At 36.0% G+C, this 26,530-nt stretch overlaps 1 protein-coding gene across 2 annotated transcripts in view; it reads right to left on the bottom strand.

Moving 5' to 3' along the window:
* The window catches only part of fibcd1b (fibrinogen C domain containing 1b), a 120,045-nt gene extending 93,746 nt beyond the window's left edge, over positions 1–26,299 (bottom strand). For both annotated transcript variants that reach the window (XM_073840617.1, XM_073840619.1), the window contains exon 1: positions 25,419–26,299. In XM_073840617.1, the coding sequence (XP_073696718.1) occupies positions 25,419–25,490 (72 nt within the window). In that variant the 5' untranslated portion in view covers positions 25,491–26,299. The remainder of the gene's footprint in view (positions 1–25,418) is intronic.
* Between the last annotated feature and the right edge of the window lie 231 nt (positions 26,300–26,530).

The following is a 26,530-nucleotide window of genomic DNA, read 5'->3' as shown; positions in this document are numbered from 1 at the left end:
TTTTGTGAGAACTGTCTAGGAACAACATCATCTGTTGACCAAACAAGTTTATCTGGCAGGAACAGGTGGCCAAATGCTTGGATTTTGTTCACTAATACTACATCAACAAGTACAGAGTGTTATAGTATTACAATTTAAAACTACACGATTACACAGCAAAACCTGAACTGCTGAAATACGATTTCTGCTTTGTCACTGTACCACAGAAAACAGCCTCATGGATCGGCTTTTAAAAATATTCCTATTATCCACTTTTTATACAGGTCAGTGTTTCCCCTACCATTATCTTAGGGGGGCGCCCCGCCCCCCCAACGGCACCCCCCGCCCCCCTTGAATGTCAAGTTCATTTTATTTTTGATATAGCGTCAGATCACAATAGAAGTCATTAAGGTTATCTTTCCTATAGAACAGGGCTATACATTGTTCTTTTATTAAACAAACTAAATTGCCTTGTGTTATTTATCTTATTTACACGAAGGCATGTCATTTCTGTCTTTACATGATCGCGTGTTTACAATGTCTCATCTGCGAAAACACAGACGGGATCGCGGACTCCATTCATAAAAACCGAATCTACTATAGCGCGAAATGCCACGTAAATTCGTCGATTTTTGGATTAATAAATCAAAAGTTGGTCTGTTACTTCATTCAAATCGCGATATGGACTAGTGTCTGTGAAAACTGAAATGCAAAAAAAACGTTTCAATATGAATCCTGCATGCTCCGTTTGCCTCTGTATGTATGAATAGTGGAGACGCGCTTTTACTACACGCATATACTGAAGCACACGTGACGCTCCCGCTAATTTTGGGCATTTGCATCTCGCATGAACAGATAAACTCAATATCCAAAGCTGCTGTGAGTGTCACTTTTACCGTTTCATTTGAGAAAACTAGCATCATAACATGCTGTACACACACAGAAACTTCAAGGCAACCTGTCAAAATAAAAGTAACATGTAACAGAACATTAGTCTTGTATTACTTTTGTACAGTATAATGTAGTTGTTTATATATTCCTATTTAAATAATTGACATGAAACAATATATATGATAAAAATAAATATAACAAGATTAACCACTTAATTGTAGAAAAAATACTACAATTATTATTTAAATGTTAAATTATTATTATTTATTGATTTTAACAGTAAACCTCTGTTTGTTTGCCAAAAATTAAAAGGGTTTATTTTTCATTTGATTAAAAATAAATAAATGTTTATACTTTTAATTTGATTATGAGAAAAAATAATACACACAAGAATTAAAAAAAAAAAAAAGCAAAAGTTGGTAGAGCCCTATTGTTCAAAATGTTAAAATAGAGAGTTTTGGACTTATTTTTCCACTGAATAAGTCTATAATAATGTTTTCGTTATTTCACAAAGTAGGGTAAAGTACCGGGGAAAAAAAAGTAACGTTGGCTACCGGCACCCAACCCCCTAAGCCCACCCCCCCCCCCCCCCCCCAACACTGGAAACCTAGGGGAAACACTGCAGGTTCACATTAAATTCGATTTGACCAGCCAAATCCATCTCATATTAAAGGGGAATTTCACTTCCAGAATAAAATATTTCCTGATAATGAACTCACCCTCATGTCATCCAAGATATTCATGTCTTTCTTTCTTTAGTTGCAAAGAAATTAGGTTTTTTGAGGAAAACATTCCAGGATTCTTCTCCATGTAGTAGACAGTTTAAAGGTCTAAACTGCAGTTTCAATGCAGCTTCAAAGGGCTCTACATGATCCCAGCTGAAGAAAAAGTGTGAAAAGATTCGTCATTTTTTTATTAAAAAAACTTTACTTATACTACAAATGCTCGTCTTGCATGTCTATGCGATGCACGTCTTCTCAAATTATGTAATCATGTTAGTAAGGCCACACGTTGTTAGTTCTTTGTCTGTGTATTTCGGTTCAAAAAGGTAGGGTAGGGCAAAAATGTAATCCTCCAACATCAAAATCGTCCGGCATTGTTGTTTTACCTTCTTTTGTCAAGGTAGTTTGACTTTCAATGCACGTTCGCTTTGTAAACACTAATTCTGTACATTTTGTTAGACACGACCCTTATTCCTCTGCTGGGATCGTGTAGAGCCCTTTGAAGCTGCATTGAAACTGCAGTTTGGACCTTCAACCTATTGATCCCCATTGAAGTCCTCTAATGGAGAAAAATCCTGGAATGTTTTCCTCAGAAAACTTAATTTCTTTGCAACTAAAGAAAGAACATATTGGATGAGATGGGGGCTGAGTAAATTATTCTGGAAGTGAACTTCTCCTTTAACATATTGACAAAAAAATCTTACTGAGCAACAAAACCACAGAAGAAAAACATTTAATTTCCAGAGAGTGCTTTTTGGAATTTAAGAGATTAAGATAAGATATTATTTATAATATGTTTGATGCAAAAATATGCACTGGACTGAAGAATTGAATCCATTCTTTCCTGTCATTCTAATTCAATTCAACTTAGTTTTTGGCCAATGCAATGCAAATTCACAATCACAAATTAAAAAGAAGAATCTTATTAGGAAGTATATTAACATATATTTTTGGTTCTAGAAATATGTCTCAGATATAGAGCTCCAGACATTAAACCACGTCTCCATACCTCTCTAATATCAATCTTTTGCATATCTCACACACATAAAAACAAAAACTCAATACTACTTTACACTAACCTATCTCACTACTTCAATATCATTGTTGTTTCATAGTCATAGGCACACCTTGAGGTTTCCAACAATCTCAACTTGGGCCATGACAAAGAAAGAAAATTGCACATCGCACAGATATCCCACAGTGAGGAAGACGAATGGATTTTTCAACCAGTGCTCCTCTTGTATATATCTCCACTCATACATTTCCTGTGAATAATGCATGTAATAACATAAGAATCAATAGCATCTGACCACGAAGATGAACTCTCTATCGCTCGCTTTCTCTTTCTATCTCTTCTCTCAATTTCATTTGCTCCGGCTCACCCTTCTTTCCTCCATCCTCTCGCTGTACCTGCGTATTCCAAGCAAAGGTTTTGCCGACACAGACCCCAAAGGGATAGTAAAACCTGAAATCACCTACACTGTATAGTCCACAAGAGAAAAACATATTAAACATACTAAATAATGTTTTAATTAAACTCTAAACATGGAAATAAGTTTGTGTAAAGGTTAGATTTAAGGTTAGGGAACATAAAATACAACAGAATCCAATGGGAAGTTTTCACCACGATAGTAAAACAAATGTGTGCATGTGTACGGCTGAGTGCTTCCTTCAACTCCAGTCCACCCCAAATGCTATCGGGTGTGAAGTGATGCCCATTACAAATATGAGACAGAAGGGCAAGCCAAGGACAGCACACTCAAACACACATAAGAACATCCAACAGTGGGATGCTGGGGGGCAATCGAGGCCACAGGCACATGTGAACTGATGCAATCTGAGGGCTAGAACTAGGGGTGTCTTGACACACATATGGGCAAACTTGATTGTCCTGGTTTTCTCTCACAACAATTTTTTTTACTTTGGAAGAAAAAGAGAAAACCTTACTACATTACGGGGACATACTCGATGGGACTGTGGATTTTGGATCAATGCAAGGCATAGTTTTGTCCATACAAGACAGTGTTATCTGAAATACGTAAGAAATTATTGACAAACTGTAAAATCAATGAACACAGTGGGACTAAAAATAATTATAGTTGTGTGAAATTTCTGTCTAAAGTTGTGTTTTGAATAATGATCACTTCTGTGGTTAGCCTTGCGATCTTTAAACTGCCATGGCCTGAGTTTTCTGTGGCAATTGCTGAATGACAGCTGGCCCCAAGCTGAACTGAGATACTCAGACCTCACAAAGCACTCGCTAGACCGCAGCAGTGCATTCCAGCCTGCTGAGATACCAATGACTTCATGCTCATCATATAATCACATCTAGTTAAGGTTATAAAGCAGACAGTTAATGCTAATGATAGTTTCACAAGGTCAGACATTATATTTGAGAATGATGAAGTAAACCAATTTGGATTGCAGCCCACAACTGAATATTGACTTGAGGTTCCCCTCCTAGACATAATAACGCAATAGATAGTGGAATATAATTCAAAAAATTAGGAAACACTTTTTGACTGAGCAACTTGATTGAAACATGCTTTTTCAAAATGAAAACATTGAGCTGAAGATAATGACAAAAACGATTTACTTTAAGCAGTTAGCTATGTTTTCGGGTTGATTTACTAAATGTCTTATTCCCAGCCACCCCCTCTCTTAAAGAAATAGTTCACCCCATAATAAAACTTCAAACTAGGGTTGAACGATAAATTGAAATTAAATCGCAATCATGATAAGGCAGAAGCTTTGATTGTCATGCATATCTTTCAGTGAAGCATGGCTCTGTGATCAGCATTAAATCTTCATCCCAAGGCCAGAGGGTGCTCTCATTCTCGTGGTAAAAACTCCAAATACGCCCTGAAGAAGAAACCCAGGAATCGCTTTAGCTAAATAAACATAAGATTTAACTGCTTTCATTGATTCAACGTGACTAATAAAAAGACGACTATGACAATATATGGTTTATCTTAGTTCTTATTTTTATAATTTTCATTATAATAAAGTATATTTATAATGCAATGCCTTTATCACTGCTTAGAATACGAAATGATATGAAACAGCCACAGCCACACAGAATCACAGAAGGATTTATTTTAAACACTCAACTGACATTATGAAGAGAGTTTGGAATAAAAACATGTTATTAAATGTGGTATTTTCATGTGCTTTCAAAGGTAGCACATTTACTACACAGAGCCATAGTTCACTGAGAAGCTACGCAAACAGCTGTCATTATCACAGAGTGATTTCTTTTGATTTCATTATCGCGTAATTAAATCGTCTACGATAATAAATGTGATATAGCGTAGCTTGTCAGTGAACAGGTGCTGGAGATTTACTACTAACTGGCTTTTCTGACAAATTGTGCATTACAATCGCCTTTGATTAATCGTGCAGCCCTACTTCCAACCTAGGCTCATGAAAATTTCTGCATACCGTAATTATCGTAATTACCGTAATTACGTACCTTCTTGCACGTTACACGTCAAATTGAAATGTCCAGACAGTTGTGCTAAAACACACGTTCAATACGTGACCGTATTATGCTGGTACAGGCACATATTGCTGCAGTATTACACTACTTGACGTACGTATTGCGACTGTTCAAAATTCAAATATCCAGGGAGTGTCGCTAAAGGTTAATGCTTTACCATGTTGGAAATATCCCCTACACCAAACCCAACCCTAAACCTACCCGATAGTGTTAACAAATGCAAAAGTGATATAAAAATGCATTTGTTGATGTAGCCGTGCTGTTTTAGCTTCCTTATTGATTTGAGCTGTTTTGTTAAACCGTAATTTCACATGGTTTGTACCAGAGGTCTTCATCACTCAAGTGTGGTCTCACGTAGCCAGACCTTCAGACTGACGGCTGAAGGTCTGGATTTCATGGCAGCTTTCATTGGCAAAGGCCCGCCCATAAGACCATTTGACAGACATGTCAAACAACCAATCACAGTTCGTTTCGTTCAGCGTCACGTTTCGGGGCGTGGAAATGTCTCCACAACAACAGACTAGCGTGCAACAAGTCAGTCATTGAATTAACCAGCATTGAAAGTTAATGCTGCTTGTTAAAGAGGGAGAACAAGCAGTAAGTGAGTAATTTGTTTGTGAATGTTGCAAAAGTGTATAACAACGATGTCTGCATGAGCACCTCTTAGCAAAACACCAAGTAAATCAGTCTGTGCTTTGTTTCCCGGCGGACCGAAAATCAACGCGACACTCCTGGAAATCCGATCAAATTCAACTAATCAGATGATGACTTCGAAATTCCTCAAGTGTTTCCAGTTAAGTGTACCATATGCATCAGACGTTTAGCCAGACGTATATGTGACAACAACGTTCAAAAGTAGCAGTTTTCAAATTGTGCCGAATGTTAATTCTGTAATTAATTAATTGTGTAAAAAATTAGGCTTTATTAATTAAAACTCTGTACCTGTAAATCATACTTTGTGTGAAAAGGAATAAAAGTCCAGTAAACTTAAACCTAAAACAGATTTCCATTTAATTTTCAGTTTTTTGGATTAAGTAGGGTTTAAGATTTAAGATCAATTTTAAGAGAAATATAACGCAAAATTGGTAATAAAACATCATTTTTACTATCTTCGGTGTCATGATGACTAATGCAAACGACTTCAGAGTTCAAAAGTCTCGGTGTAACCAACACAAAACACTTAGCATGAAAAGACTCCAGCAATAAGTCCAAAAAGCCCTAAAATGCTTCGAAGGAGACAATTACTTGAATAAATGGCTCAAAAACCCTTGACACCAAATACATAATCCTCAACTTTCAGCACAAAAGCACATAGTCTTTAGTACAAAAAATACAGTCAAGGGAAAACACACAAAGCCATGCTCTTTGAATACAAGTGGGGTAAGAAAAGAGGTTTTCACACTTTCGAGTGAACAACAAAGCTTAATTGTCACCTTAAATGTCAATATTGTAGCATTCAAGTATGTTCTTTTCTCAACCATCTGTCATTCTTCAAGATGAGTCTCTACCACTCACCCATCCATCCCAGCTTACTTTCACTCTCTCTATCTCCACAACACTGAGCATCAGAGAGGACGCCTACCTAACAGTGGGTGGATAAGAGAACTCTCAGAGCCTCTGTGTGTGTGTTTTAGAGTAGCTACTAACCTCCAAAGCTGTGCGTTGATTCACATGCCATCAGAAACTCTTTCCAGAGCAATGCGGGTGGCTAGGCCTCTCCAGAGCCAATTGGAAGTCAGGGATTTTGGAGTATATTATGGTATCACATCACTAAAAATAAAATAACCTCATTGCGTCATCCATTAAATGTAGGTCTCTTGAAGAAAAATTGCTGGACCAGGACAACAGACCTTAATGGTCTCATATTTTTTTTTTTCAGCTGCTGCAAAGTAGTGATTACAGAGACTGTGGTGAAAGATTCTAAATAATCAAAAATTCTCTCTCTCAAGAGGGTGTCATGTTTGGGCAACGGTGAGTAATTCAGCCTCTCAGTTGCAATTGACAATCTGTGGCATAAAAAAAAAACTGTAATTGAATGCATGCTCACACACTTTGTTTTCAAACATCCCTGCAATAGACTCTTATCCCTATGAAACACAATAGCTTTTATAAATTCAATATGCCACATACTGCAAAGAAAAACTGCTATTTCCTGATCAAAAAAAAGCAAAACACTCAAAGCTGAAATGAGCTCACACCACATCAGAAGTAACTACAATTCCAGCGAGAATACAACAAGAGTTGCTGAAAATGAACAGTTGTACAATGGTAATTGTGTCTGTGAAAATGTGATTATTTAACCACAACACCTCTTGCTTTCAAGTGTCATCCCTGTAGTGACAGGTGACACTCTTTTGCACAATGCTGTAATGAGAAAAAACAAGTTATACGCAGCAGACAACCTATGATATTTGAGCTTAATTAGGATGTTTGCTGTAATTTCTGCCTCGATAATATACCAGGCCATTTCACAGCAAAACACAGGTGGTTTACAACTTATATTCACACCTGTGAAAGGGAAAAACTGAATTGGAATTCACATTTGTTTAAAAAAAATTGTAAATACAAAATACAAGCTTTATCATTGAAATGCTCTTTTGCCTTTAAGAAGTGGCTTGATTCACATCCACAATAATCTGATGACAAAGAACAAAAAAAATGTAGAATATTATCTTTAAACCATTGCATTTATTTTTGGACTTTTGATTACATTTTGAAAGTTTAAAAAAATATTTCAAAAGCTATGACATTTGAAGATTTATTTAGGGCTTATACTTTGCCTAGTTGTCTTTATGTCTACAGTGACTCAACCCTTTTTGCACCTTCAACTGACAGTTACCCATAGGTCCAATGTGAACAAGACATGCAAGGGAAAGGACTTCCACTTAGTGACTCAAGTGAAGAGATAAAAGCTCGCCACTGTGCTAAGGGACTTAGGAAGCGATACAAATTTGCTAAAAAGATTATTTGTATCTAGGGAAACAAATTTGTCTGGCATTTAATAAATGTCTAACACACAGATTCAGCTGGTAATTAATACTCAATGTGGTTCTGGGATTTGACCCAGTTTGTATCTGTTTAGACAACATGACTGGATTGAAATTGCTGTTGACACTTAAACAAGCCCCAGTAGACTTTTAGGCTAAAGCTAAATTTAAGTCCACAAATATGGTATGACTAGGCAGGGTGACATTGCTCTCACAATGTCAGTATGGGTTATAATCATACTTTCAAGCGATGTGCTTGCCATGTTAAACTATGACCTTGTCATGCTGCCTTCTCAGTGTTGACAAGCCACCTGTGCGATTCACCCGATAACATAAACCTTCGCAAAGACCCACCCTTAATTATTACTAGCCGACAAACCATGACGCTCTCACGCCACACATCATGTTCTCACAACGCTGAGCAAAGAGAAAACTGACAGCCTAAACCTACCTGACAGTATGAACAAAAGCCAATGTGACACAAAAATGCAATCGCAAGTATGCCGTTTTAGCTTCTTTTTCTCTCATCTTTTTGCTCGTTGTAAGTCATGTTTTTCACGGCATTTGTACTCAAGGATTCTGCATCGACCAAGCTACTGAGAAGCTTGCTACGTCCGAAAACCAAAATATATGGAGTTGTTATCATAATCTGTTGGAAACTGCAGTGATATGTACTTATTGGTACATATTTCATGTCTTGCGAAAAAGTTCCCAGAGGTATGTTTTTGTCATGAGACCAGGCAGTTCGTGACTGTTTCGCAGCTTCTCTGCACTGCAAAAAGTTTTCCCCAGTTTCAACTTAAAAACTTAAGTTCAGCAGCTGGCTTAAAATTTTAAGTTAAATCAACTCAAAACTACAAGTCATTTCAACTCACGGCAATACAATTAGTTAAAATGACTTGTACTTTTAAGTTGATTCAACTTAAAATTTTAAGGCAGCTGCTGAACTTAAGCTTTTAAGTTGAAACTGGTGAAAACTTTTTACAGTGGTCATGAATGACACGTTAACCGATCATCTCTTCTTTTTTTACTTAAACATGAATGAACATCAGAAGGTATCTTGTTTCAACCACAGGAAAACATCAGTACATACCATTTTTCAAGCTTAAATCCACCAACTTTAATCTACTGTCATGTCTGGTTTGTTTGTCTGCATTATGATTGGTCAGATTGCCTGTCAGTCAAACTCTCTGCAAAGGGTGAATTAAAATTACGCTGAGAAAGCGACCGTTCGACTGACTACACATCCATTCTTATCCATTATTAAAACACCTTTAAAACAGTTAAGTATATTTTTGAATAGAAACACATTCTTAAAGAACTATAGAGAAGTGTAGAGGTCAATAGTTTAAAGTTTTATAGTAAAAAGTTCTTTAAAGTTGTCCTAAGACAAAAACAGGACTGTAACAAGTTTCTGTAGTTTTCACAGCATTATTACAGTAAAATGATGAAAATTAAAATTACAATAGCGGGAAATTTTACAGTAAAATTATATTTTACCTTATTTTATTTTATATATTTTATCTTCTCACTGATAATAAAAAATATACTGATAACTCTTTGGTAAGTTAGCTTTTTAACTCAAAATTAGGGCTGCAACGACTAATTCTCATTATTGATTAATCGGGTCCGCCCACAGTGCACGTACAACTTCAGAGAGTCATGTGAAATTACAGCACTGAATGACGCATTTCTATAGGCAAAATGCATCTAAATATAGTGGAGGAAACAATGAGATGCTGAAGGAGAGTTACGTGATCCAAGCTGCCCAAAACATGAGAATTCTTTATTTTTAACTTTAAGATAATAGCTTGCCCTGTGAGGTGCTTTGACAGATTCGTTTGCATCCTCAGCATGAAAACTTTCAGTTTACGGTCAAATCCTTATCTGTAAATGTCACAAATTCACATGAGCATTTCCATTTTTGCATAAAAGTCCATTCTAACAGTAAGTTTAAATCTTTATTGAATGAGCGTGTCAGACAGCCGGAACACAGAGAGGGAGACAATTAATACAAAAACATGTGCTGAAATATGCCGTTGAATGGCAAATTTAGGTTTAAAAGACAACATGTAGTGCACATATGTATGGAGAGTAGGAACTGTATTATCTTATATGTAAATATTAGATGCTTCATAGACGCCTTTATATAAAAAAATAACAGTAAACATGACTTTGAGCAAAGTGAACGCGTGTTCCTGCAGAACATTTTTCTTACCTGTTGGTTAACACTGACTTTGTTTTTATTCGTCTTTATTACCTGCATTAGGCTATTCTTTTCATTTTTAATGTAGAGATTTAAACTTTGTTCACTTTATACAGTGCTTAAAGTGCCCCTATTATGCCTTTTCAAATATGATATTTCATGTAGTGTGTCATGTAGCTGTATGTGAACATAAACTATCTGCAAAGTTGTGACGCCGACAGTGCACTATAAATAAAGTTTTTGTCTATCAAAAAAAAGAGTCGGCTCACATTCGCCTAAACGAGTCGTCAGCAATTCGAATCTTTTTTCTGTAACGGCCACACGTCACGAGCTACACATTTGCGTAATGTCCGCCCACATTCAATTTCGCGAACAACTTGCCCGCCCACAAACAGCAGGCCTACCATTTTCACGTGGATTACATCATGTCAAGAAGACGCCCTGCGCTGTGACAGCCTGTGAGAGTGAATTTGTTTTATATGCCCTTCCAAAAGATGAAACTATCAGTGGTTAACATTAATTTTTTCAACACCTCAGCAGTCCAATGCCAATCTTGTGTTGTGTTCGCGTCATTTTACTGATGACTGCTTTTCTAATCTTGGGGAGTAACGTTACAACGCGAGATTCACCAAACGCTTGGTTTTAAAAAATGGATCAGTGCCCAGTTTATTTGGACCGGCTTGCTCCTCTGAACTTCTACCTGTAAGTATGATTAATAATTGTATTTTCTAGCGATCGTTCAAAATACGTCTTTGTGTACGTTATGGTGTGTAACAACCCCGCACATGTCTTGGTAACCGGCTAACTTGCGTTTCTGTAGTTCTGTTGTTCAGCTGTGAGTGCAATGTAGTCTAAAAAGTCTTGTGATTGATGCAGCTTGACTGTCTGTCTGCCTTATTAGTTTAAGTAATGATAATGATAAACGATGGCTTAACGCAGTGTTATGGATTGTACAGTGTTGAAGTTCACAACGTAGAGGTGTGCCCGGTTCGCTTACAAAAGCAAATTGCAAACACTGTCCACAGTTAACATATGACACCCACTGAGAAACGTCCTGCTCCGGTCGTGCTTGCAAAACAGTTTCTTGTCGATGTGACACTTCAACCGTTTCATCGTCAGACTCCGGCTCGAATTGATAGGGTAAAATCGAGGCTATCTTTTCTATGCATTAACAGGTCTCCGCAGCTGTCATTCAGTTATGCCAATGGGCGTTTCGTTTTGCGCTGTAGCGGTAGACCAATCCAAAAGGACTGCACCATCTGACCAATCACAGCAGTGAGGGCTCACGGAAAGGAGGGGTTTAGAGAGACTGATTCTTCGAACTGCTTCACACGAGTCGTTTACGAATCATTTAGAAACGGGGTAAAAATAAATCTAATTTTGGAGAAAACTAAAGTGTTTTTTGAACTTGCATACATGTAAACCTGTTTTAAGAGACTATTACAACAATATTAACTACCTTTAAAATGGCATAATAGGGGCACTTTAACAAATTTAATAAAACAAATTTATGTAAGTGCTCCAAACTAACAGTATTGGTGATTAACAAAATCATTTTTTAGCTTTCTGTATTGGTTAGTCCTCCAATATACAATAAGCTTTTTAAGCTTAATTATTAACAGTAGGCTGTTTCTAATGCTATAATTCTTTTTCTTCAGATATTAGTATTTTCTCTTTATTATGACCGGAGGTCTAATAAATTAAGCACTGTTTTCATAACATTCAGTTGACATTTGTTTGAAGGATATTGGGCAGGATGTGGAATATTGTGATTTTTGTCAAAAAAAAAAAAAAAAAAAAAGTGATTTAAGCCAATTAATTGATTAATCAGAAAATAATCGATAACTAATCGATTATCAAAATAATCGTTAGTTGCATCCCTACTCAAAATAAAATCAATAGATATCACTGTTATTTTATAACACTTTCTTTGACAAGCGGTAGTAATAAAAATGTTTTCTGGTTTGTTATGTAATGTTTGACATATACCCTATTTAAAATCTATACATTTTTAGGTTTATGCAAAATAAAACTGTTTGCAGACTGAAAAATGCAAAACTGAAATGTATTTTATGCTATTTTTATGTATTTTCACATTTTAAAGTCAATAAATGTTATTTTTGTGACAAAAACATAACCCTTCCTTTTAGACTACACACAATTAAAGCAGTAATGTTCATTAAAGTACAGTTTATGAATTACTATTTGTTAAAAATTAATTTATTCATGAAATCATTCATTCAAAAAGAGCATTCTATTACTCTCACTGCAATTACGGTACAGTGATTTATACTTTAATACAAATTACAGTAATTACAGTAGTTACTGTGATTAAACTTACAGTCCGCATACTGTGGAATATATTACAGCAACTTACTTGCCAATTGCTGCCAGCAAGTTGCTGTAAATTTCACAGTTATCTTCTTACAGTGAGGTATTCTTTTTGGTTTTAGGACAAAACATAACTGAAACTGACACAAAACTGAAAACTGTAATCTTATTTTGTTTTACATAAGAAAGAAAGTCATACAGGTTTGGAACAAGTATTTTCATTGGGTGAACTTTCAACCTCTATACTATCAGCCCGAAAATAAATTTGTTCATAATGCAACAATAATGAGCTATGAATCTTATAAAACCACAACAGGATTTTCAGTTGCCTTTATTGCGTAGTTTATTTCACTAATGAGCTTAAACCTCCCCTATGCAAAAATCAAACAAATGCTAAAATGCCTTACAAATCTAACAACGATCATCTACAATTTATGCAAACCTCATTTTGAGCCTGTTTAAAGTGAGTTAGCCCAAAACTCATTATTACCTTGTGGCAATTATCGCCATCTATTCAGAATGTTTCAAAATTAAACTTTAACAAGAGCTGCTCTAATTTAGTGAATTACTCAGAAGAGCTAATGATAAAATTGCCATTTGGCTTTCCTTGCCTCTAATTGGGCTCATTTAAAAGCCTGACAGTATCTCCACAGTGGCTTTAATGTGGAGCACCTTTAAAGCACACTTCATTTGCTGCTATTGCTGAAGCCTTGTGCATTTAAATTTGCCTTACATATCCATTATTAAAACACCTTTAAAACACAAAACATCATTATATAATACTAATGGAGTGAGTATTTAAAATAATCACTTTGGTGGCAGTTTTTGACAGGTAGGCTACATTCCAAAACAGCTTCTCATTTTCTCTCTAATGGTTTTTTTTATCATCTGTTTGTGTATTTCTCTATACGTCTTAGCTTGAATTTTGAGTGACAGATCTCCAAACCTATCAATCAAAGTAGCACTCAGCCGTATCTGAGACACATAGACTCATTATAAAGTACACCTGTGGCCCAAAGTCATTCAGATGGAGAAAGTCATTATGCTCCTCAAACACTGCTCCAGGTCTGCACCAAACTTTTGCTCAGTCAGCGCAAGAATACTGCAGACGAATGGATTTGTGCTCACTGTTTAAAATATGATTCCCATTGTATTATGTGACATTGGTTTTATTATGCACAGTGAAAGCAAGAAGGGGAACAGTGATAGTTATTCTACCCGAACGCAGAGAAAAGTTCCCTTGTGCTAAAAAAAATGTGTCTCACAGAAGCCATTTATTTTGGTTCTCTAAAATCTCTGTTTTTAAAAAACTGATGTGCTCATTTGGATACTAACTACAATGTTGTGTCTGTAGGCATCAGTATCAAAATTCTGGGTTATACAAATAAACAAATAATTACATTAGGGGTCAGAAGTTTGGAATAATACGATTTTTGTAATGTTTTTTTAAGTCTTTTGTAAGTCTCTTACGCTTATCAAGGCTGCATATATTTGATTAACCCATAAGAACCCGGACCTATTTCTCCTTATAGGAAAATTATGAGGCATATAATACAGACCAAATGGACCACTTATAACATGTTTCTGCAGTTGTTTTTGAAATGCAACCCTTCTTTGTGAAAGATCTGTAATGTTACATATATGTCACATTGGGCGTTTATAATAATTTTTTCATGTTACACATATGTCACATTGGGCATTTATTTCAGAATTGAAAAAAGTATATTTTGTCAGTTTTATTTGCTACATAACATTTTTTTTCTTTTTATTTGCTTTTCCATAACATATTTCAAAGCTACATAACTGTGACCATTACATTTTACAACAAGTCTCTCGAAACATCAGAATTCTACCTTTTTTGGTATATGGTTGTTCATGTTTTTTTTTCATAACTTGAACTAAATAAAAATAAATAACTACCTCACACTGGAGGTCAACATGTTAAACATGCACATAACATTGCAATAATTTGTATATTGTGCAATAAAACTGTAACTATAAAAAATGTTTCAAAATACATTTCATTAACAATTTATTTAATGTGACATTATTTTAAATGTTCTTTTTGTTAATATATTCTTTGAAATGAGCAGTAGAAAATATATAACACTAAAAAACTTTAATCAGCTAAATTAATTGAGCAGTTTATTAGCATTTTTCTTAATGTGACAAATATGTCACATCAAAATTCCACCTATTGTTTTAAGGGTAACAGCCCGATGTGACGTATATGTCACCACAATATCTTTGTAACTTGTTTTATATCAGTTTGTTCAAGAAATGTATTAAAATCAGGGTAAGTGTAATCTAGGATGTGTTATTAAAACATTAGAATAGTTGAATGGGTTGAAACATACCTTTAGTAACAAAAAAAAGCATCTTTAAAAATTGCTGACACTGCAACATGTGCTCACCATACAGTCCACCATTTTGGAAATGTTGCCATGACAACAAAAAATGCACACATTTTCACGTGACTGAATCTGGATGTTACTTATGTGTCACTTTGGGATTTCCTGAGTTGAAAATAAGGGATAATGCTTTAAAAAGACCTTTCCAGATAATTACAATTGTTTGTGACACCCGCGTCACAGTGGGTCCTTATTTAAATATACAGTAAAATTATTGACTTCTCGTTAAATATATATTATAATGCAATTTATTTCTGTGATGATAAAGCTGAATTTTTAAAAGTCATTACTAGTGTAGGGGTCAACCGATATGTGTTTTTCAGGGCCAATGCCGATACCGATTATTACAGAGCAAGTAGACCGATAACCAATATTCTGAACCAATATATACAGTCAAATTCAAATTGTATTCAGACACCTTCAACATTTCTAACATTATCACAGTTTATTCGCTATAGTTTAGAAAATGTTAATAAAATATGACAAGAAATCAAAGTTAACTGCATCAGAACAAATTCATCTTGATAAGTTCTGATAACTTTAATAGACAGGTATGTAATGGATTATAATCAACCACAAATTGTTAGTATGACAATATTTACACAACTATCAATACTTTGTTGACCAATTACCAAGCAATGCGTAATTGAGATCACATTAGCAGTTAAAGCAAAAACACTTAAGCTAAACATGGTCAGGTCAAAGTGTCTGAATAATTTTTAGTCCCAAATTTTTTATCAGTTTTACTGGTTGTCCACTGTATGAAGTATTTTTGTGTGTAATATGTCACAGTTTACTTTATTTTGCTATCCTCGCTTACATAAATGAACTATAGTGTCCAGCACCCACTAGTAAAAAAAAATATCAATAATTTTTGGTTTGACTGTACTAGTGTAAAAATGAAATAATTTAATGCCAAAATGATAAATAACAAGGGCTTTGACAAAACATTTCTTCAAATACTTTTAAATTATTTTATCTGCAAAATGGTTTTGAAAATTACTGATACCAATAACCATAAAAATGCTTAATATTGGCCAGACCGATAATTGGTCGATCCTTGCATTAGTGTCACATGATCCTTCAGAAATCATTCTTTTGAGATTTGCAAAAAATACATTTAACAGTGCTATTAAATTTTCATTGCTTTAAAGGTGTAACTTCAAGACAGTGTTAAATAATAGCAAAGGTCATCTAAATGTAAAAATAGGGTAATGAGCATGGATAATTAAAACCAAAGTGATAAACTAAAAAAACTCTAGTATCATCCGATAACCTATAAGGTGTAAACAACAGGACCAAACTGTCATGAAGAAAACAATGAAAAATACAGGTTGCCTGTTAGATAATGCACATACACAAGCGGGAATGACTTTAGAGTGTAAATGGACCTGTATCTCTAAAGCACACTTACAGTAGCTACAGTACACTTAAACTTTCACTTGCCCTCAGTAGTTTCAACACCACTAATGTTGGTCCCGCTTTCATTGATTTATACAAGCTGGAGAATGAGAGTGAGTGTATATAAAATGGCCTTTTAAACAGCAGATTGTTTTCCAGGGATTAGTTCTAGGGTTTAACGTGGCAAAAACACACAGTACTTCATGCTTTCTGGCTGAGTCGCCTTCCTTAATCCTCGATTCTTAGCATATAAGCAGTTACTGGTCATAAATTCACATGTTTTATTCATCTAATCCTCTGGCCTCTCTCCCAACACCTCTTATCGGGTTCTCTCACCTCACTTCGTCCCCTCTGCACTGCCTTAAAATTAGGCAATCTTGCCGCTATCCATTCTCAGCTCTTCTGATTGATTTGACATGTAAATAATTTAGCATTTGAATAACTTCTTAAATTCATTTATTAATCTGCCCCCTCTCTCTCTCCCTCCTTCCTTCCATCCATCCCTACTTTTTCCCTCCCCCGTATGTTGTGCAGAGGAATTGATCTGTGTTCACTAGATTGAGTTTAGATGCAGTGTAAATAATTCATGCGCTGGATTACTGTTACCGTGGGCCTGGATCTTTAGTGTGGAACCTGCAATACGTGTCTCTTTCTCCCTCCTTCGCTTTTCGAATCTTTCACTCAATCTGTCACTTTATTGGTCTTTCAAAAACAGTGTGTGAAACTATCGCCATTAGCAAGCCTAATAGCTGCCGCCCCCGTACAGTCATCGTCTGACAGACTGTTTGTGTGTGTCTGCGTGCTCAGGTCCTCAAGATGTGAGATGTGGTTACAGACTGGTAAATCTTGAGAAGGTGAACCTTCTCTTGCTCTTTTTCCCCTCCTTTAATCTCTATCTCTTGGCTGTAATTAGTCCAGTGATTAACCTTGACATTCCTGATCACATCATTCCGCCTTAATGATGCTATTATCACTCCGTGTTAAATCATCTCACACATCCACATCCCCATATACTACACACATAAGCATAAACATATACAAATACAGGGCAGAAGAGCAAAGTGATGCTCAATAATATCATTAATCAACATGCTAACGCACTAAAGCCAACTTAGTGTATGACTTCAGAAATTTACCAACACCTCGTTGCACACTTTCCTTGATGTTGCCTGAGTTCACTTATTTTGCGAAAATAAAACTTTTTAAAGAAAGAATAATTAAGTTTTTTTCTGAAGTTCTCTGCTCCTTTGGACATTCTATTGATTCCAAATGTCTGACTTAAAAACACCTAATCAATTGACAGTTCCAGGTTCATTAGGAAAGTGCAGGAGGCCAAAGTGACCAGTATACACACCATTGACAATAGCACTATACACTCTTAAAAATAAAGGTGCTTCACGATGCTATAGAAGAACCTTTTTGTCTAAATGGTTCCATAAAGAACATTTAACATCTGAAGAACCTTTCTGTTTCACAAAAGGTTATTTGTGGCAAATAAGGTTCTTCAGATTATAAAAAGGTAAGCTAGAAATGGTTCTTTAAAGAACCTTTGACTGAATGGTTCTTTGTGGAACCAAAAAATGGTTCTTCTATGGCATTGCTTGAAGAACCCTTTGAAGCACCTTTATTTTTAAGAGTGTACTAAATGATTGAGTTGGCAGCCAACAAGTGCTGTAATTCTTAATAACCAGCTTTATTCAAATATGTAAAACATTAACATATCCAAGATTCACTTTTCTAGCAAGGCTGCAATTTTCTACAACTACTGTGTGTATTTCATTAGAATGCACTCCACAAAACTGTAAAAATACATTTTTTAACTAAGTTAAAAAGAAAAAACATGACGCAATGAGATGTGTTTCTGAGTTTTCTCAGCAACTTGAGTCTGTTCATTCACTAAATGCAAAATGTCTCGTTTAGCCAAAAAATTCTTGTCAAGGCAACTAAGTACTTGTTTTTCAATATGAAGTGAACTCTGCAATCTGTGGCTCTGAAGAGTGCAAGAATGAACAAAGCAAGATACAAAAAATGTCAAGTTACATCGATATGTAACTCCAATGCCAAACAACAAATAACTAATAGTGATGACCAAATATCGACATAAAGTCAACAAACACACAACACTGATAGTATTACACTATTTCATGATTTATTCATGGTGCAAAATGGATTGTCTATACTTTGCTTGGATGGTAAGGACAACATATAAAGGAATATTGCTGGTCTATAGTGTATACTGTTTTTTTTTTTAGTATTTCTTACTATTTGTGAGGCCTTTAAACTAGATTAAAAACATCAAGTCTCCTTCTTGCTTAATGAATTTTAAACATAATAATAGAGAGTATGAGATTGCAATCACTGAACTGAAAACAGCTTGAAAATAAAACTGAATTGGAATTTTTACACTGCACTAGGTAACACTGAACAAAGCACAAAGCTTTACATCTGTAATTCTGAAAGAAGGATGGCGCATAGTTTTACTCTGGGTTATGAAACAATGATCCAGAGAAGAAAACATGGAATTGTGAAGCTAAAATGTGATAGCGAGCTGTTTAGCAGCAATCAACCATCATTAAATATTCATGCATTATGTACAGTCAGAGAAACTGTCATGTGCGCCACACCGTGTTTAGTTTCAACATCTAAGAAAAATTAAAATGTCAAATGGTGACAGAGCGAACAAGTTAACTAGAGACTATGTTATTTGTTTTTACATTTCAGGTGGCTTAAATCATGCAAAGCTGACTTCTGTGGTGACAAATTCATAGATAGGCAAACATTTATTAAAACTATGTGTTGTATTCAGAGTCACTAAACTAATACAAATATGTAACCCAATACCACAAAACCATAAGGGACATTTTTTTGATTTCGAGAAACAAACTTTTCATTGATGTATGGTTTGTTAGGATAGGACAATGTTTTGCCGAGAAATTATTTGAAAAATTATGTAAAAAAACCTAAATATTTAGAAAATCGCCTTTAAAGTAATCCAAATGAAGTTCTTAGCAATGCATATTACTAATCAAAAATTAAGTTGTGATATATTTATGGTAGGAAATTTACAAAATATCTTTATGGAACATAATTTTTACTTTATATCCTAATGCTTTTGGTATAAAAGAAAAATCAATAATTTTGACCCAAACAATGTATTTTTGGCTATTGCTACAAACATACCCATGCTATTTAAGACTAGTTCTGTGGTCCAGGGTCACATATACATTTTTAACAAATATACAATATACAAATATATGTGAAATCCTAAATCCTTACTACTCAGGATTCAGAGTTAACAAGATAACATTAACAAGATGACACAAGATTATGAGTTTAGAATAGCTATGGGTTAACAATTTCACAAAAAGCTCAATTTTGGTAGTATTTTAGACACTTATAAGTGTTAAAGGTGTCTAAAAGTTAATTATTAGAAATACAAAAGTCACTCATAGTACAATTATCACAAGGAAAGACTTTCCAAAGCAACCTAAAGCAACAACGTATGGTTTCAGCAGTAACTGTACTTCCTCCACCCACAATACTTTTTTGCTTTCTCTTCCTCTCACTCTTTCTAAGAAGATTAGCACTTTTGTTGTTCATGAATGATTCAGTCACTGTGTTGTATTAATTAGTTTCCTATCATTACTGTTCAGAAGAACATCTTAGCCACAAATCAAAGTGTACTCTGGGTGAGTGTGTATGTGTGTGTTTATGTGTTCAATCAAACAGTCTATGCAGAAAAAAAATATCAGTGGAGCATTAATGAGGATTATACATGCATTAGCAAGAACAGCCTTCTTTGATGAGTTTAACCATAGCATGGAGAAACAGAAACAATTGTATCAAGGTGCATATTACAAATAAAGACCGTCTTAAAGGAGAAAAAATAGCAACCCGGGTTAATGTAAATACACGCCTCTACATACCTTTCTGCAACATGTAATTACATACCTTACTGCATGTCCAGAGAGTTGCGCTAAACACAAGTCCAATATGTGACTTTGGCATGCTGATACAGGCGTGTATTGCTGCGATTGTATTTAGCTGCTTGAGGTATGTATTGTGGCTGTTCAGAATTCGAGGAGTGTCGCTAAAGGTTAATGCTCTATTGTTTTGGAAATATCCCCTATGCCAAACCCAACCCTAAACCTACACGATAGTGTTAACAAATGCGAAAAGTGATATAAAAATGCATTTGTTGATGCAGCCATGCTACAGATTTGAGCTGTTTTGTCGAACCGTAGACTTTCAGGATTTGTACCAGAGTTTTTTATCGTTCAAGTGCAATGCTGTGTCACGTGAGCTACTGAGCAAACCTTCTCAATTAGATAACTCATGCATATGAAGTTGTATATGTGACAACAACATTCAAAAGTAGAATGTTGCTGCTTTGAAGTCATAACATAATATTTTGCAAGAAACTGTATGAAAATTAGACATAATTAATCAAAACTCTATACCTGTATATCATACTTTGTGTGAAAAAGGAATACAGGTTTTCAGAGTTTTACTGTCTAGTGTTTATTTCAACTGGAAGCTGCAGGGATTTGTACATATAGGTATGTTTTTTTTTTTTTAGTTTCGCTGAAATGTACATAGAGCCATGTATTTCCAATGAGCCTATGTTGAAAATTAGATGTGTACGTACCAAAAAGCAAATAATTTTAGGTATACACTCTACAATGCACTCTTAAAAGTTTGGAAATGCATCAGCATATTTTTTATTACACAATTATGAAAGGCAGTCAGCTGTGATGCTTGATTACTGTATTTAATTTGGCCCAAGTTTTTAGTTTTTTGATCATTATTGAGGAAACATCCCTGTACTGTCTCATTGCCAATTAAATTTGGACACAGCAATCCCATCAGAACACAGTTTGGAGATGCTTTAACCACAGCTCTATTTTTTTTTTCTACACTCTTAAAAAATAAGAGTTCAAAAGGTTCTTCAAGCGATGTCATAGAAGAACCATTTTTGGTTCCACAAAGAACTATTCAGTCAAAAGTTCTTTAAATAATTATTTCTTGCTTACCTTTTTATAATCTGAAGAACCTTATTTGCCACAAAGAACCTTTTGTGAAACAGAAAGGTCCTTCAGATGTTAAAGGTTTTTTATGGAACCTTTTAGACATAAAAGGTTCTTCTATGACATTCCTTCCAAACTTTGAAAGGCACTGTACATGGGAGATTTTGAGCTTGATATACAAAAAAGATAAAAGCAAAAAAAAAACAAGCCACTTACATGGTTTCTCATCCGCGCAATAAGTGCACTTCAACACGCTTAACCTATAACTGCGATTTATGACTCAGCCTAAATTTATGAAAATTTCACTACAGATGTTTATGATTACTATACACAGCATAGAGCTGCATTTTATAATTTTATTAGCGAGTGAACAATGGCTAATGGCTTGAGGCTATTGTCAGATGTGGGGCGCTGAATGCGTAGCAGGAAGTGGATGAGAAGGAGGAGAGAATACAGGTACTAATGCAGCACTCCATCAGGGTGCAATGGCACACTACTCTGCACAGCATGGCCAAGGCAAATCTCTATTCTTCATTGAAGTGATCTTGGGTGATGCGTGCATAGCTCACGCTCCCTTTAGTGTATATATACAGCATGCACAAGAACGCATGGGGAAGGATAGATGAGAAAGTGAAAAGAGGTGTGAGGGAAAGGCAGGACAGGGAAAATAAAAGAAAGAAAATGATCATGCCCCCCCTAGGCCTCTATTGACGAAAATGTCAGTGTTTGACCTGATGGAGGGAAAAGAAGTAAGAGGCTGAGTGACAGGGTGAGGCAGGGTAAGAGACAGATGGTGAGAGAGGGAGAAAGAGAGCAGAGGAGAAAACGATAGACAAGAGGAGAATAAGAAAATGAGAAAGGCAAGGGGAGAAAAAAATAGAATATTCACAAGGACACATACAGAGAAAATACACAGCCACACACATACACAGTTAAAGGATGTTAGGCAAATTCAAGAGATGTTACTGTTTCAGTTCGTGCATAAACAGGGAATTTGTTTCAACAGCAAGCCATGCTGTAGAATGCTAATTTAATGTAAAACAAAACACAATCAAATGCATGTGTGTGTTTGCCTTACAGCGTATCCTAAAGCTAACAGGAATCCCCAGAACTCCCTTCCGGTCCAAGCTGACAACCCTCTCAACTTGTCTCTTGATGTCTCCGTCTCCTCCCTTCTCCCCGTTCAGGGAGAAAGCATTAGTCATTCATAGCTCAATCTGTGAATGGGTGGTGTGATTCGTCACCGCTCTTCATTTTTTAGCTGTACCATTGTAAAATGCTTTCTTCATTACAGTTATTACAGTACGTCCTGTAATGTTTGTAAATCTGCTCATGCGGTTTATGACCACCGTATTATTCAGTTGAGGTTCATTATTGGTCTGTCTAGTCTGCATGGTGCAGTTGTATTGCACATTTGGTGATCATTAGTTCAGGGGTTTTCAAACTGTTCCTGGAGCATCCCCAGCACTGCACATATTAATAAAGAGAGAAATCTAAAACATACAGTGCAGGAATAGTTTAAAAACACTTGCTATAGTTCATATCAGGATGCTTATTTTTTAATAAGGTATTTTTTTAGGAGATCCACAACAGACAACAAGCAATCTATCGGTCTAACAATCTCATTAGGATAGGATTATCCTGGCATAAACTGTAGCCAATTAAATATTTCTATTCACATATTCACCTAAAGGGGGAGACCAGAGTAAATTGTCACTGAGTCATATAATGTAGTACCTATAAGCCTATAAGTCAAACGTGTAACAACATATGTGACCCTGGACCCTGGTCTTAAGTAGCATGCTTGTAGCAATAGCCAAAAATACATTGTATGGATCTTTAATGCCAAAAATCATTAGGATATTAAGTAAAAAACATGTTCCATGAAGATATTTTGTAAATTTCCTACCATAAATATATCAAAACTTAATTTTTGATTAGTAATATGCAAGAACTACACTTGGATAAGTAAAAAAAAAAAAAAAAAAAAAAAAAAAAAAATATATATATATATATATATATATATATATATATATATATATATATATATATATTGCACCCTTTTTGCAACCATATATCAATGGAAAGCTTATTTATTCAGATGTTTTTGATGTATACTGTAGACCTCAATATGTCATATATTCATAAATTAGATAGAATGGAAGGATTCTATCCTCCAAATACAGACTCAACAGGTTCTGTCCATGGTCCTGAATGTAACACAAGGCATGTGGTTGCTGCTGTCCATGGTCCTGATTTTTTAAATAGACCGGCATGTGTATATACTGTTAGCGGGTGTTTGAGTAGATTGTCTAGAGAATTTACTTTTGTTTCAAACTTTCAACACTGAAAAAAAAAAATCAAGTGTGCCAATTTAGGACAGCATGAATGTGCAAAGAAACATGTGGGCCATCAATCATAAAAAGTTTGCTGTAATGTTCTTGTTACTAATCTTCTCAGCTATAGCAAACAAAACACACACCGATTTCCAGAGGAACATTCACTCACAGTCAATAGTTTAAAATGCATGTATGGAGTCCGGTGTGGACTGTTGTCAGCAAAAATGGACTCAATCAATTCCACTCCACCACTGCAGTTGTGTGTGTGTGTGTGTGTGTGTGTGTGTGTGTGTGTGTGCGCGCGCGCGCGTGCGTGCGTGCGTGCGTGCGTGTGTGTGTGTGTGTGTGTGTGTGTGTGTGTGTGTGTGTGTGTGTGTGTGTGTGTGTGTGCTGAGAAAATCCTGGGAACTTCTTCATTGATTAAAAAACTCAAATCTTTGCCAAATTCAAATGTCAAAAGCTTAAAAATAGATCCCCATTTTGTTGCCATTGAAGTTGATGCACATTCTTAGATGTGTTCTGTTACTTCTGCACAACATCTAAGCCTAATACAACCTACCGGGGGAACAGGGAATGGATCAGAATGATATAGACCTAGACCCCTTTCCTGATATATGCTGCTCATGCAAGCACCGTTACATAGAAACAAAACCTTTACATAGAAAAACCTTCAGTTAATGTATAAAAACAAAACTCAATTTCTCTTTAATCCAACTCTCTTTAATCCAAATACAGGGAACACAGAATTACCTTCAACCTTCTTGTTCTGATCTTCACAATAACACAATAAAGTATGAATAAACATAGATATGAATGGAGACAGAGACAAGGAAAAAAACAAGTTGAATACTTACTGCACTACTACTCTCTCTCCCCCTACAGTCTGTGTAGCTGATTGTGTGATGGTGTGGGTGTGTACTCAAGCCTTGAGTATTTATCCAGCTATGTGCTGGTTTTGATATTGCTTTTGATAACTTGTTTTGTTTTTCACAGTATTTAACTGTTGTGTGCCCCATTTTAAGGGTTATCTACCCACGTCACTGACAATAAGACATAAAAATCACTACTGTCTATTAAAACATGCATTTACCATATGCCAGTTTACACACTTTTAACAGGTACATGCGTTTGCTTCATTCTCTCTAACCTCGGCTGAGATTTGGTAAGCCCACTTAAGTGCCTCTGTGGCTTATCCACACTTTACCTTTAAAAATCATGCAAACATACACAAACATATATGGTGTAATATAGTCATTCACAACACAAAAACATCAATGGCACAAACAAAAATTTAATTTATTAATTAAATATTTAAATTCACCTCCCTGCTTTCCCACTATACCACCCCAGCACTTAGTGCCAAATCCACAGACCAGCTGCATTTCGCATGACTGGCGCCTTTTTTTTCGGCTACCGCATAAACGCGAAACAAAATAGCCACTTTCTGCCGCGCTCATGATCTACGGGCGCGCTTATGCGGAGTGACAGGAACAAGCCGCACTCAACTCATTGTGCTATTCACTGCTCTCTCTGTACCCACACACACACAAAGATGAGTAGCTATTGTGCCTCATCCTAAAACTACATTCAGTATATTTTGAAGTCTAAGCGAGTGGGGGACGCACCTGATTTTTGCCCCGCTGTCCGTCTTCGAGTTCCGGTGAGCTGTTCATGATTCCCCATCGATCATTGAGCATTCTCCGGAGAAGAACCAACCTTAGACCGCCTGTCAGTTACAGGCGGTGGGGGGAAAAACAAGACACTTTGTCGCTCAGTCGTTTTCCTGATCAGTTATTCCATGGAAATAGAAAAATAACCTTTGAGGGGAAAGAAGAAAAGGAGAGTGAGGAGAGTGCGCGAATCGAGAAGACACTGATCTAGCCTCTACTCCGGGACCACACTGACTAATTCTGTTCTAAAAGGGGCGGCGAAGACTCTTGCACCACACACATCGTAATATCATACGTACTTGATATGGACAATAATAATAAATAAATAAAACTCCTCAAATTTCCATAAGCAGTTCTTCGAACTCTTTTTCTTTCCTCCTGAAGCGTTGAATAAAGTCCTCAGATATTCCACACTAAGTGACAGGCGGATAAATGACGGAAAAACGGCGCGAATCACGTCGACGCGCGTATATATCCAAAAAAAAAGACAAAACTCTGATGTTCTGTCAAAAAAAGGAAAAATAAATAAAAAGAAAAAGGGGCGTTCAGTCCTGAAGAGTCGTTTAAAAGTGATACAAGTTTGTATTCCTCAGCCGTTAGCGGGATGGACAGAGTGTGGCGGTAAAGATGTTCCTTCAAGCGCAGAGCGTGCGGGTGGTTCGAACGGGAACTAGTTGGCTGTGATTTGAGGAGGGAATTCAATCCGTTTCCCAGGGTGTCCTAGTTTACCGGACAGAGGGCGAGGGTCTCGTCTTGACAAGACAAACGCGGCAAGGCAGATTAACGGGGTTCCTACTAGTGAGCCAAGCTCCACGCTCTCCTTCAGCGTCAGAAGCTGTCCGTTAAGCGCGCTCCCTGTGCGCGCTCAGTTTCGATCCCAGACACAGTCTGCACTACGACTTTTCCACACCCCTCGTCTAGTTTAAGAAACTCCCACTTCTCTCTGAGCAGCTCAACATGCCACAAAGTCAGGATGAGCGATGGAAGTCAAATTGAATTCGAGGACGGAAGTTGTTTTTAAACGAGTAGTTCATTTAATTGTATAAGCCTCATCAAAATTATATTTG

This window comes from Garra rufa, chromosome 5, assembly GCF_049309525.1.
Source record: "Garra rufa chromosome 5, GarRuf1.0, whole genome shotgun sequence".
In the NCBI taxonomy this organism is placed as follows: domain Eukaryota; kingdom Metazoa; phylum Chordata; class Actinopteri; order Cypriniformes; family Cyprinidae; genus Garra; species Garra rufa.
The sequence above is the reverse complement of the archived record's forward strand: the minus strand, read 5'-3'. Positions and strand labels throughout refer to the sequence as shown.